Source organism: Miscanthus floridulus, chromosome 16, assembly GCF_019320115.1.
Source record: "Miscanthus floridulus cultivar M001 chromosome 16, ASM1932011v1, whole genome shotgun sequence".
NCBI classification, from domain to species: Eukaryota; Viridiplantae; Streptophyta; class Magnoliopsida; order Poales; family Poaceae; genus Miscanthus; species Miscanthus floridulus.
Window position 1 is genome coordinate 3,892,351 of NC_089595.1, and position 14,713 is coordinate 3,907,063.

Consider the following 14,713-nt stretch of genomic DNA (forward strand, 5'->3'; position numbering starts at 1 on the left):
CCATGGAAACGAACTAAAAATTCCGCCGTCCCTGCCTTTTTCCTTGGTTCTCTTCTCCACTTCCCACACTCTCTCCTCGCGATCTCGGGGAAACCCTAGTGAAACCCCCGCCGTGGGGGCACCGAACCGCCGTGATGCTGCACGAGCTCCTCCTCGCGCTGCTCGGCTTCACCGGCGACTTCGTCCTCGACGCCTCCCCGCCGCGCCGCCGCTCCGCGTCCCAGGAGGCCGGCCGGGATGGAGACGGAGACAGAGACGGCGAGGTGGGCCCCGCCTTCCGCCTCGCTCCGGACCTCACCTTCCTCCAGCCGTCAGAGAGGTAAGGGCAAACGCCTGCAACCGCCCGCGGACGCGAATCTGTGGCCGTGCTGTAGTGCTGTATGGGCGTCCGTGATCTGCGTGGGGATGGGAGATCTTTGTGCGGGTGTGGGCGGATACGGAGTTAGGTGTGGTTGGGAGTCACCGAGTTCTGGAGAAATTTATGCAGAATTTTACCTGTATTGGTGGTTCTTGTGCATGCCTAGGCACAATTTCGTCATTTGATGTTTAATTGCTCATGAAATTATTGCCATAGACCATAGCCATCCTATTTAAAATTTTATTAATCATACTAGTAAGCATGCTTTCTGAAATTTGCAATGCAACCAATGCACTGGTTGAGTCGATCAGTCTCGTTATACAATCTGCATTTTGTCATTATCTCATTAGAAGGTCACAAATTTCATGGTAATGATAAAGTCGATACTTATATCCTGTCTTCTGCTCAGGAATAAGGTTTCTAGTTTTTTATGCCTGACAAGTGTATACCAAACCACTGGATGCACTGACTGATATTTATATCCACTAAAATTCACCTTCACAAACTCTGAAGTTCCCTCTGTCCAGATGTCTTAGTCAATATTCTAGTGCCTTTAGCATTGTAATGAATATATAACATGATGTACCTAATCGGAGTCCAACACAAATAAAGGTTGCTATGCTAAATGGCTTTTATTCTGCAGGACTGCTATTGAGAGGCTCATATCTCTGGGATTTTACTACAGAGAACTGAACCGCTTTGCAACCGAGTCTCGTGACCTGAGCTGGATTCAGTCTTCTGTAGATGTTTCATCACCTCATTCTGATAAATCTCAGAAGGGAAAAGCAAGAAAAGGGAGTGTGTACAGGAGGGCAATTGCCAATGGTATTACTGAGATTCTGTCAGTGTACAGATCAGCTGTTCTACAGGTTGAGCAAAACCTGTTGTCAGATCTGTTGCCTATCCTCGCGACAGTAACTCATGGGTTAAATAAGGTATGTCCATGACCATCTCTCAACAGCGTTTTCTTTTTGCAATTAGCATCTTTTAATTGACAAATATGTGCTGTATTTTGATGGTATACATTATCTTATGATCTTTACTTTGCTTATGTGTTTGGTTATTACTTATTGGCATTTACCATGGTCGTTGCTGCACTAAATTGCAGTTTGAGGTCCTTCTGCCTCCACTGTATGAGCTTGTTATGGAAATCGAGAAGAAAGACATCAAGGGTGGACAACTTCTTAATCTTTTGCACAAACGGTGCCATTGTGGGGTTCCAGAACTGCAAAGCTGCATTCAGAGGTATAACTTTACCATTATCTATACATGTGACAAATAAAGAGAATAGAACTGCTATTTTGATTTCTTTCATGTTTTGCATGGAAACTTCTGTTCTTCCAACTTCATTGCAGTTACTTGCAGCGTGTACTCAATTGTCTTGCATATGTCCTAATTGTTGAATTTTATTCATTCATTTTCTTTTTACGTTGTTTTAAAAAAGGATAGGCTACTTTGGCATGGACACCAGGTCATGTTCAACCAGCTGACATCTTGGATGGTTTATGGGATTCTTCAAGATCAGTACAGTGAATTTTTCATTAGAAGGTCAGCATGTCTACAGAGCTCCTATTCATGCTATTTCGTTCCTGCTTGTGATGTCTCATTTCCATATTTCCACTTGTCAGTTATAATCCGGTAGATATAATGCTAATGCTCCAAGTTGAGCTTCCCAAGTTCACATTGGTTGCAATATGATAGTTTCCCTTATAGATTACATAAAATTTCTTTTCTCCCACACATTGCAAGTATATTTTTCTGTAATGTTTTTAATACAGATCATTTGCGTCTAATGTTGTTGATATGAGGGATACAACAAATTGGGTGGTGAATATAAAATTCACAATTGGAGTGGAATCTGTTTTCTTTCAGATGACAAGTAGTCCTAAATGTTGAATGTTAACCCATGGTTTGTTTCCTAATATATAAAACTTGTGCTTCTCATCTTAATATTCAGGCAAGACGACAGGGATGGGGAGAATGAATCATCTCAGCGTGATGTTTCTGATAAGTTTAAGCAGAAATTAGCTAAAGACACATCCCTGGCTAGTTGGCATACAGGATTTCATGTATCATTGGTATGCTTATATTCTTAAAACGAAGTGCCTGTGTATTATGTAGTAACTGTTAGCAAGGATAGTCATATCCTTTGTTTTTGACCCCACACTTCACAGGCCATGTTGCCTGAGTATATCCACATGCGAGTTGCAGAGTCCATTCTCTTCGCTGGCAAAGCAATAAGGGTGCTTCGAAATCCAAGTCCTGGTGCTACATTGCAGGAACCTGTTAACCAAAGCCAGAACTCTAAAGGATCTCTTGGAATGCAAAGCTTTGTAGGAGGTTCTGGTGCTCCAAAAGAACTGCCAAGCTTCTCTAACATCAGCGCAGAAGAACTACTGCCACAAGCTGAAGCTGATAAAATTGATGTTATGCTCAAGGAGCTAAAGGTTAGTTGTCAACTAGGCAACTTGTGCTGGTACTGTTTATGTTACCACCATCTTTTGTTGCATGCATGTTCCCCTTCTGTGTTACAAATCCTTTTTATGCTATCTTCATAAAATGGCTATACTGATTTGGGCATATGGTTGCTTGTGTTTCTGCAGCATTCTTCTGAATTTCACAAACGACCTTTTGAGTCTGCTGTTGGTTCAATACGTACAATTGCAGCTAATCATCTCTGGCAGGTACTGATGTTTCAAAGCATTGTATATTCCATCAATATTTGATTGCAAAGGAACATCACCCACTGTTAATTTTGGTAAAAGCTAGTGGTGGTACGTGCTGATCTCAACGGTCATTTGAAGGCATTGAAAGATTATTTTCTTTTAGCAAAAGGTGACTTTTTCCAGGTAAGCATGCACTTCTTTATTCATGACACATGGCTTTTCCTTTCCTTTACATGCATGTTTCTCAATTGTTGCATTAAGATCATTATATAAATTTTGTGCAAAATTGTTGTTTGGCTTGTTTTCTGACACGAGCAATCATGCTTCTCACCTAGTGTTTTCTTGAGGAAAGCCGTCAATTAATGCGTTTACCACCTCGTCAATCTACAGCCGAAGCAGATCTCATGATCCCATTTCAGCTGGTGAGTAACATGTTCCCTACTTCCCTTTGTGTTCCAAAGCTTTGATGATACACAATCTTATGTTCTCTTGCTGTTGATGTTATTTTCATCCACTTACCTGATAGCTGCTGTAGTTCTCTTATGTGTTGTGATGACTTATCTCAGCAAATAGATTTGATTGTAGCAGTGGTAATTTGCTGTTAATTCCTACAGGCTGCACTGAAGACTATCGGTGAGGAAGACAAGTACTTTACCAGAGTCTCATTAAGGTCGGCATTTCGAATAGCCTCATCACAGTAATTTATTTCAGGGCCTTCCTAGTGGATAGCTCTGCGGTTGTCAACTGATTTTATTTCTATTTTGTAGGATGCTATCATATGGTATGAAAAGTAGCACATCTCAGAAAGATCTCCAAAAACCCAATGCTTCAGAGCTTTCTTTACAAGGAAAAGCTACATCAGAATTAGCACTTGATGGGTGGGATAGTATTGCTCTGGAATATACTGTCGACTGGCCTCTGCAGCTCTTCTTCACTCCTGACGTTCTGTCCAAGTAAGTATCATAGGGCATAAGCAATTCTCAATCTCAATAAAGCTACACTCCTTTTGGGTTACATGGATTTGTTCTGAGTGTGCACATATATTTTAAAAACGTTACAAAACAGGCTCTGTTGGACTCAGTTTACAGTTCTTTTACTATTTGCTTTCCTTTTTTTTTCCTGACATGTGTAAATGTTATCCAGGTATCGCAAGGTTTTCCAGTATCTCATCCGATTGAAGAGGACACAAATGGAACTTGAGAAATCCTGGGCAGCTGTAATGCATAAAGACCATGCTGATTTTTCTGATTACTGCAAGGATCGGAAAAATAACTCTGCAACACAACTGCGTCGACAACGCTCTAAGCCTTTGTGGCGAGTAAGGGAGCATATGGCATTCTTGATCAGAAACCTACAGTTTTACATACAGGTAAAAACAAGATATGCTATTGTGTGTTTATCACATTTTTTTTCCTTTCCTTTTTCCGTACGTTTTTGGTTCAGTGGTTGTAGCATGTGAATGGATCACACTGAAATCGGATTCTGTTCTTGATGACATCAATGCTGGACATTTCTTATGTTATCTGTTTCTTTTGCTTTTTCCACTCCAATGAAAATAACCTTGTCCTTCCAAATTGAACTTACTTTTCAGGTTGATGTAATTGAGTCACAGTGGAATGTTTTACAATCTCATGTGCAAGATTCACATGATTTTACAGAGCTAGTGAGCTTTCATCAAGAGTAAGCAACCAATTTTCACTTTATCCTGGACAACCATAAAACTTGTTTTGCTGACAGGAATAAGCTTTTCTTTTTGTAATTTACTTTCAAAATGCTTAGATAAATTATGAGTCAAATTTACATGAGTTTTCTTTTGGATGAATACTCGTGTTTACTGATCCATCTTCAAATATTTCAATAAGATCTTCCCTCGAGTTGCAATGTTTTGCTGTGCAGTCTTGTTTAATAAACCCTGGCATTTAATTTCTACTATTACAGAATTCTTTTTAACTTGGTGTAAATGGAGATATTCATGGCGTGTTACCTTGTTTTGCTTGATTATATTAACATCACAAAATCAGTTTCTGTTGATTACTAATAAGGCTCTTGCACTACAGATATTTGTCAGCGCTGATTTCCCAATCCTTCCTGGATATTGGATCAGTCTCTAGGATACTAGACAGCATAATGAAGCTTTGCTTGCAGTTCTGCTGGAGCATTGGGCAATATGAAACTCGCCCAAATATTTCTGAGATTGATCACATAACTGAGGTATTTATGTTCCCTTTTACTCAATAACTTGAAGATACCAGTACATAGCATAGCATTAGCATGCTCAAAAGTCTCAGTCCTAGTAAACCATACTTCATTCTTGCCATGATTTGATGGTAACCAGGAGTTCAACAAGAAGTCAAATTCGCTGTACACTATCTTGAGGAGTAGTCGCCTCGCGGGTAGTCAAAGAGCACCTTACCTGAGGCAATTTCTGATGAGGCTAAACTTCAACTCTTTCTTCGAGGTAACCTCCACCAACTAGGGCACTTTGATTTATAGACATGTTTCTTCTTAATTCTTTGAATTTTGTTTTCCTAACAGACCACCGCAAGGGGAGTGATGAATTCAGGAAGGCTGCGCCCAAGCACTGCAGGTGCTCAGCTGTAACAGTGACTGTTGATGTACGACTTGGTCTCTCGAGTTTTACACGGGAATGATTGGTATGGTGGTAGTGCATGCCTGCAAGAGACAAGGGAGGAGTTTTTGTAGTTTATGTGAATTAATTATGATCGGTTGCTGGTTGTCTGTCATGGAAAATCGATTGCAGATGATTCATGCTTGTGCCGTTGTGTTTTTCTGTGCTTCCGTTTGTTAATGCTATCCAGTTCGTGTGGTCTCAATTGTACGTCCGCAAACTGTGCACATTCACCGTGGGAATCTGTGACAGCACAGTGAAATGTAAGTACATGTTCTTTCGAATGGGCTGCTGCCACTCCTGAGCTGCCGTGTGTTAGAATATGATACCTCTAGTAACAGGTTAGGATTAGAGTCCGGTTAGGACTATTGTCCTGTTCGACTAGCACTACCTCCTTTGCATCTGTAATCTCTCTGATTCGTGTATATATATAATATAAAGCTAAGGCTAACCTGAGGGGTCAAGCCGTTCTAGATTATCTTACACTGTCTATCGATAATAACAGTTAGGAATCTTCTAGAAGATTTTGAACCTTGCTGAGGTAGTGGCCAGCGATTGGAGGTGCTGTGTTAGCATCAAGCACAAGGGTTGGTATAGAGAAAAGAGGGATCGGAAGTAGAAGAAGAGCAAGCGAGGCTGAGGAACAGATAGACGACAGGCAAGATGAATGTTTAGATGGAACGCGTTGTTTACAATTCTGTTGTTACCCCCTCTCTCATCTCCAACGCACCAAGGTGCAAAAATATTGACTCTTTCCATGTAAAACATTTGGATAAATTTTGAAAATATATTTTTATGATTTTGGATATATATATTTTTTTAAATTTTAGTTTGATTTACCTCCTTAAACTTTCTGTTTAGTTCGATTTGTCCTCTTAGCAAAACCACAGTAAAGACCACTAAGGTCCAAAAATAAATGGTTTTAAAAGTTGAGAGTAAAAAACTGGTTTTGTAATTCAGGAGAAAAATCAGAGGGTCGTGATAGTTGAGACAAGTAAATTAGACCTTTTTCCTCGCTATCAAGCATGCATGGGCTCGTATTTCCAAACAAAGAAAGGCCTAAGGCAAGGTGACCCTCTATCCTCGATTTTGTTTAATATTGCGGTGGACATGTTAGCGATTATTATTGCTAGGGCCAAAGAAAATGGGCAAGTCAAAGGGGCTGATCCACATTTGGTCGAAGATGGTCTCAATTCTGCAATACGCAGATGATACAGTGTTATTTTTAGACCATGATATTGAACAAGCAATGAATATGAAACTACTACTTTGCACTTTTGAGCAATTATCCGGTCTAAAAATAAACTTTCACAAGAGCGAAATTTTCTGCTATAGGAAAGCGAAAGAATGTGAATTGCAATATTCACATTTATTTGGCTGCAAAGTGGGCACATATCCCTTCAGATACCTCGGGCTGCCAATGCATTACAGAAAATAAGATTGCAAAGGAGTTGAGGAAAGAATTGCAAAGAGGTTGTCTAGTTGGAAAGGAAAAATGTTATCTATGGGGGACAACTAGTGTTGACAATTCGGTTCTGTTCAGTTTACCGAGGTTTATGCTCTTTTTTTGAAGTAACTAGAGGGATACTTAAGAAAATTGAGTACGATAGATCGAGGTTTTTTTTGGCAGTATGACCAACACAAAAAAGTATAGACTAGCAAAGTGTTATGTTCTTTGCCAACCAAAAGAGTAGGGTGGTTTAGGAATTCAAAATCTAGACATGCAAAACAAATGCTTATTAAGTAACTGGTTGTTTAAACTTTGCAATGAAAATGGTTTATGGCACGAGTTGCTAAAGAAAAATATATTAGAGATATGTCGACGTAGAAATTTGGTTGATCCGTAGGGCACACGACGGCCCGGGAGATTTTCTTTACTCCAGTGCAGGTCGTGTCGATTTTGGGAACTTGGGCATGCCAGCCATTTGACCCATAATTGACAAGGGAGAAGATAATTAGTAGTGTAAGGTAGAACATGTCGACTAATAATCCGGACAGTTCCATGAGTCTATCTTTAGGAAGTCGATGGAATGCACAAGTCATCGGCTATGAAATCGATATTTAGTAATCTGATAAGATAAAGTAAATTAAACAAATAGCATCGGTTGATAATCTAAAGACAGTGAGCATCGGCTGATATATAAATGAAGTAAAGTCCATTATCTAATGGCAACGTATCAGGTGTAAACCAACCAACCTGTGCAAACTTGGAAACTACCTATCAGGACCACTAGATGTTGATATAATGGATGAGGTGAGAGGTGGGATTTTTTTTGCGCTTAAGCCCCCCACCCGCCGGCCTTTTTTTGCACTTAAGCCCCTTCACCCCATCCATTGGATCAACATCTAGTGGTTATGATTGGTAGTTTCTAAGTTTGCACAGGTTGATTGGTTTGCACCTGATATGTTGCCCTTATCTAATAAGCTGATGGATATAAATCATGGCATGAGATAAACATGAAAGCATGAGCCATTGTCTATAAAGCTGTAACACCCTAAAATTTGCATTCTTGAAAATAGGTGAAATTGATTTAATTAATACATTTTTGATGAGCATTCAAACTTAGGGAAATAATAATTTTTATTAAATTAAAAACAATCATAAGGATAAACACATGTTGATGCATTCATGCTGCTGCACTTTTATTTTTGTGATGACTGGTTTTGACCAAATCAGAATAGGAATTCAAATTCTTTTGAAAAAAGATTTACAAACCCTTGAATCAAAAAGAAAAAAAAGAAAACTTCTTTTCCCTTCCTCCCCTCTCGGCTTTCGGCCTGCCGGCCCAGCCTGCCGCCTGCTGTCTTCCCGCTGTGAGCCGCACCTTCCCTCTCTTTCGCTTTGTCTCACTGGCAGACCGGCCCCGCGCCCTGTGCCACTGCCACTCCGGGCCCGCTCATCAGCGGCGTCCCTTACCTCACGCGTGAAGCAGCCGGACTCTGTCCGAGCAATCGACCTCCGCCGGGCTTCGATTCTCCTTCGATTCCGGCTTGCTCCGCACGTCTACCGCCCCATAAATAGCCGGTCCCTGCGCCGCACCGCCTCCCCCAAACCCTCGCGCAGCTACCGCCTCAAACCCTAGCCCGCTTGCCTCGATTTGAGCTCGCCGCCACCGCCGAGTTCGGGCTTGCCGATTCGCTGTTTTGCCGCCACCGTAATCCCGCTGCCGAGCTTAGAGTCGGGTTTGAGAATCCGCCGAATCTATTGCCTTTCTTTTTCTCGCTCTCCGTTGTTCGCTAACCGTCGCCGAAGCCTTGCAGGAGCTCGCGTCCGCCGTTCCTAGCCGCTCGCTATCCTCGTTCCGTTTACGCTTTTGATTTCGTTCGTGGTGATGCAGATACCGAGTTGAACCGTGGCCTCTAGGGCCGGTTTCATGCGCGTCGGCGAGGTTTTCTCGCCGCCGGCCATGTCCTCCGCCGTGTCAGCCTCCTTGTGCTGGCCAGCCTGCTCTCTCTCTCCCTTCTAGGTAGTGTTTAGTTCCTAAAATTTTACAAAATTTTTTAAGATTTCTCGTCACATCGAATCTTTGGACGCATGCATGAAGCATCAAATATAAATAAAACTAATTACACAGTTTAGACGAAATCCACGAGACGAATCTTTTAAGCCTAATTAGATTATGATTGGACACTAATTGCCAAATAACAACGAAAGTGCTACAGTACCATTTCCTAAAAAAATCCGCCAACTAAACACTACCCTAATCTGAGCCGCCAAGATCTTATCCAACGGTCACCCATACCCCTCGTCAGGCACTTTTGCTAAAGAGTCCCTCTAGTTTTCAGTAATTGTGTCCGCTGTCCTCGGTTCAGATTAAATCCCGATTTTTTTATTTTAATTTGATAATAGTTCATGTTATTTACAGATCTGCCATTCAGAGCCCAATTTCATCATATCTTCTCTGTTTTAATCTGATTTGAGTGCAATTTGCGTTTATGTAATAGTAGCAATGCGTACATTAGATTTATAAATTTTTCAACATCTTTTTCCATTGTTGGTGTACTATTCTAATCTATAGTCTTTGTTTGCTTTGCATGATATTGCCTCTGGACGATGCTTGTATGTTGCTGTGCTGATCGAGTATAGACGGTGAGCAATATGTGTGACGAGTACTTTGTTGATGACCAGGACCAACAGGAGTTGGTTGAACAAGGCAAGTATAACATGGGATCTATCTTTTGTCCTATTCGCTATTAATCACTTAATCATATGCATGTGTCTATTTTGTTACCTGTAAGGACATCCTAGTTAATTGCTATCTCCTATAGGTTTATTGCATATGGGTAGTACTTTGCTAGTGCTTAACATAATAAAACATGATCAAAGTTTGACTAATGGTTTTATGCAACAAGATTAAAAGATGCTTTTTAGCGATATGAGTTTAGGGTGAGAGCTATCTGGCTTTTTTTACATGATGCTCTTGTCCTCCCTAAGGACTTATCTATCAGTAAAAGCTGGGACATATAGTACAACCGTAAGTGCCACATGGCTCTGTCTTTAATCAAGTAGGAGGATATTTTTTAGGTTGCTAGTGGTTATCGAAGGTACTTTTTCTTGATAATGACTTCATTAAGAGACCGATAGTCCACACACATCCATTGAGTACCATCCTTCTTATCAACAAAGATCACAGGCGTCCTCCATAGAGATGAACTAGGGCGTATGAAACCTTTCTCCTGACACTGAATCATTGCCCGATGTTTCTTCATCCAGTCCATATCTAGAATAATATCAATATACTAGCCGTTCTCAACACAATAGGACTCACTTTGAAGTCTACCCTCTTAAAGAAAGATCGACTAGCCAAAGACACCATAAAGTAGCTTGTATACCTACTCCCGGTGAAGTCACTAGTATGGGTTCTTTCATGACACATAAGTTCATGCTATGCAGTCTAACGAATGTTTGCGAAATGAAAGAATGCGAAGCTCCTAAATAAAAAAAAATGGTAGCAGGGATGGAATTAACACTGAACATTGGAATTAACACTGAACGTACCAAGCATAACTTCTAGCGTTTCCTATGCCGTCTCGGCTGACACATGATTCACCTTTCCATAATGTGATGGCTTTTAAGAGGTTCCCTTCTAGTTACTGTTCTGACCCTGGGGTGCCTGCTGATTCTGCCTCTCAGGGCATTTATAAGATGCATGTCCTTCTTTTCCACAACGGAAACACTTGCTAGGGGTGTTAGGGGCACTGGTCTTCATAGGGGTAGTATTGGGGTTCACTTGACATGGTGTCTGTTGACCACCCTAGTGCTGGTTCTACTAGCGCTGCTAGAACTGGTTGTGTTGCGGGTACGAAGCACGTTTCCATTGATTAGATGGCCCTTGGTACCTCTACTAGAAGCCTTGCTGTGGGTTGGCGCACTAGCGAGTGTTGCTTCCAGAGGCCTATCCCTGAAGCCTCCTCTTCTTGGCTTCCATCTCCTTGCACTTATTATCAATCACGATAGCGCGATTCACAAGTGGCTTCCATCTCCTTGCGCTTATTATCAATCATGATAGTGCGATTCACAAGTGCTTGGAAGTTGGGGTAGGTGTTGGACATAAGCTAAAGTTGGAAACCATCATACAATCCTTTGAGGAAGCAATACTGCTTCTTGTCATCTTCAGCTACTTCCTTTGGAGCATAGCGTGACAGTTGAGCAAACTTATCACAACACTCATAGACATTAACCCTTGCTTCAGGGCCCTAAACTCCTCCTACTTAAGCTCTATCAATCCTGCAGGAATATGGCACGAAAACCTAAAATTCTCCCTGAACTCCTACCAGGTGATAGTAGGGGCATTATTGGGACATCCATACTAGAATGATTCCCACCAGTCTTGGGCTGCTCCTTGAAGCTGTCCTGATGCATACAATACCTTCTCCAAGTCATTGGACTATGCTATGTTGAGCTGCTTATCCACTACATGTAGCCAATCATCTGCTTCCAATGAATCAACAGCATGAGTGAACACCAGAGGATGTCCCTTCATGAATTCAGCATGCTGCAGGTGTTGCTTCATTGTCTGCATTAGTTGCGCTTGCATTGGTGGTGGTGGTGGTGGATTGGGCTGGTTGGAAGTGCCCTCCTTCCTCTGCCCCTGGTGGCCATTTGTTTTTCAAAACAAATATTCAAAATTTAGAGATATCCAAATTATAGATCACTTATAAAAGATAAAGAATAATGCTGGAAGTTTTCTGGGCGAGTTCCATCAATAGCAGATCGGTAAAACAGTCATAAGTCAAGTTCCATATATTCAAAATATGCTTTATTTATATGGTTAGAAAGATTAGGAAGTTATCTACAACTTTTATTTAGATCACTTTTCCATATTCTGCCGTTAAATTAGTCAAAAACAGAGGACAACAGAGACTCCTCACAATTATAGACAGCGCGGAAACTCCAACTTATAACAGTTATATCTCACGAACCAGAACATATAAAAAGGTGATTCTTACGGCATTTGAGGTATACAGAAGTCTAGTTGTTACCATAAAAAATTCATAATTTTTGGTTGTGCAGATTTTAGTGTGCATCAAGATAAAGACAGACTGGTCTGAAAAACAGAACTAAGAGAATAGGATAAAACCATCCCAAACTATTTATTCATTAATCTTAAACTTATGATCCTTATCTATGGGACTTGTGGATATGCCCACAATCTCCCAGCAATCATACAAACTCCAAATAACTCAAATATCAAAAGTAAAATCAACTAAGGACTGAAACTCACATAGCACACATTGACTCGACTTGACTCACGATACTAATAAGGTTCTTATTACAAGGGACTTCATAATTCTAAGGGGCAGTGTCGGTGGTGGCAAGGGATACGTTGATCTTCTTGTAAATCTTGGGCAAGTTGAGTTGAGCTCGATACCCATCAATCTCCACTTGAGCCTGCCTATTGTTGATCTTCTCTTTCAGCAATTCCTCCTTGAGGGCATGTATCTTCATCTGTTGCGCATTAGTCAGCCTGACTTGTGCCTCGAGGGTCGGTTCTGAGCCCACGGGGTGCTTTATCACCCAAGTGTATTCCATTGCGAGGGAAGAACCTGAAGCCATCTTCCTTCATAGCCTCAAAGCGGCGGCCACGATAGTAGAGGTAGGCGTGGTATGCTACATCCTCCATGCTCTCCTCCATGGTAGCACGACTCACAGCGTGGGAGTGTATAGACTCCATGCCTTGCTAGCATTCTTTGCCTCATCCAAAGCTTTGACGCATATCTCCGTCTTCCAGTGCAAGTCCTTTAGAGGGTGCTTATGCTCTATGCTGCAATACTGCACAGTGGCGTGCAGGTTGGCGTAGTAGTGTTCCAGCAACGCCATGAGCAAGGAGTGGTAGAAGGCCTCATCATCTGCTTCCTTGAAGTAGTGCTCCTGGGTCCAACCTATACGCTGGGGTGGCTCACCCTCCTCTGGGATGACTGGTGGTGGTGGTGGCGGCATAGGTACACGTCCTCCTAGAGTGGCTTAGGCGTAGGTGTTGGTGCTAGTGCTGGTGGGATGACATCCTGCTCCTAGGGTTCCTCTTCTTCATCTTTCTCCACATCCTCAAGCACAATCTCCTCCTCTGAGTCCCCATCATAATCCTATGACCACATTGCTAGAGAAGAATACCAAGTTTGTGTGGTCTGATAAGTGCCATGCTAGCTTTGATGAGTTAAAGAAGAGATTGACTACAACTTAGTGTTGATTCTGCTAGACTTGAGCAAGAATTTCTCCATCTATTTTGATTTTAATGCGTCAGTCTTGGATGTATTCTTATGCAAGAAGGAAGAGTAGTGGCTTATGCATCAAGGCAACTAAGGAAGCATGAACTGAACTATCCTAATTTGGAATTAGCAGTTGTGGTTCATGCTTTGAAGATATGGAGGCACTATCTTATTTGGCATGAGTGACATCTACATGGATCACAAAAGCTTGAAATACATCTTCACTTAGTCAGATTTGAATTTGAGACAATGTCAATGGTTGGAATTGATCAAGGACTATGACTTGGAAGTGCACTATCATCCTGGAAAGGCAAACATTGTGGCCAATGCACTTAGCAGGAAGAGTTATGTTAATGAGGTTCGGATGACACCAATGCCTAAGGAGTTATGTGTAGAGTTTGAGCAATTGAACCTAAGCATTGTCACTAATGTTATAGAGCTAGAAGTGGTGCCCACTTTGGAGCAAGAGATACGCCAAGCCCAGTTGAAGGATGAGAAGTCAAAGGAGATTGGAAAGAACCTAGTGATTGGTAAGGCACTTGGCTTCTGTATAGATGACAATGATACTTTATGATTTGATAAGAGGCTATGTGTGCCTGAGAACAAGGCTATTGGAGAAGCAATTCTTCATGAAGCTCATGAGTCAATTTATTCCATACATCCCGAGAGTACTAAGATGTACTTGTATCTTAAAGAGAAGTATTGGTGATATGGGTTAAAGAGAGACATAGCAGAGTATGTAGCATTGTGTGATACTTGCGAGAGGATGAAAGCTGAGCATCAAAGACCTGTAGGATTGTTGCAACCAATGAAGATACCCAAGTGGAAGTGGGAAGAAGTTGGTATGGATTCCATAGTTGGTTTACGATGCACGCGTAGAGAGGTTATGATTCGATATAAGTAATAGTAGATTGGCTCACTAAGGTTGCTCACTTTTTGCCAGTCAAAACTACTTATATAGGAGGAAGGTTGGCTGAGCTATATATGGAAAGGATAGTGTGCTTGCATGGAGTTCCCTAGAAGATCATGTCTGACGAAGGTACTCAATTCATGTCTCACTTTTGGCAGAAGGTACATGATTCTCTAGGAATGAAGTTGAATTTTAGCTTAGCATATCATCCACAGACTAACGGGCAAACTGAGAGAACCAATCAAATATTGGAGGACATGCTGAGAGCTTGTGCTTTGCAATATGGTACAAGTTGGGACAAGAGTTTGCCTTATGCTGAATTTTCCTACAATAACAATCATCAAAAGAGTCTCAAGATGGCACCTTTTGAAGTGTTGTATGGACGTAAGTGTAGAACACCTTTGTTTTGGAATCAAACCGGTGAAAGCCAAGTGTTAGGACTA

The 14,713-nt window shown here is 41.4% G+C and overlaps 1 protein-coding gene across 1 annotated transcript; it reads left to right on the forward strand.

Moving 5' to 3' along the window:
* On the forward strand, nt 1–6,216 carry LOC136512627 (gamma-tubulin complex component 4-like). Its single transcript, XM_066506588.1, has 16 exons — nt 1–319; nt 1,002–1,293; nt 1,467–1,603; nt 1,808–1,906; nt 2,316–2,436; nt 2,533–2,805; nt 2,962–3,042; nt 3,124–3,207; nt 3,360–3,446; nt 3,639–3,694; nt 3,792–3,977; nt 4,168–4,393; nt 4,616–4,704; nt 5,082–5,235; nt 5,360–5,482; nt 5,560–6,216. The coding sequence occupies exons 1-16, from the start codon at nt 135–137 to the stop codon at nt 5,623–5,625; spliced, it is 2,259 nt and encodes a 752-aa protein (XP_066362685.1). The 5' UTR covers nt 1–134; the 3' UTR covers nt 5,626–6,216.
* Nucleotides 6,217–14,713: the final 8,497 nt, after the last annotated feature.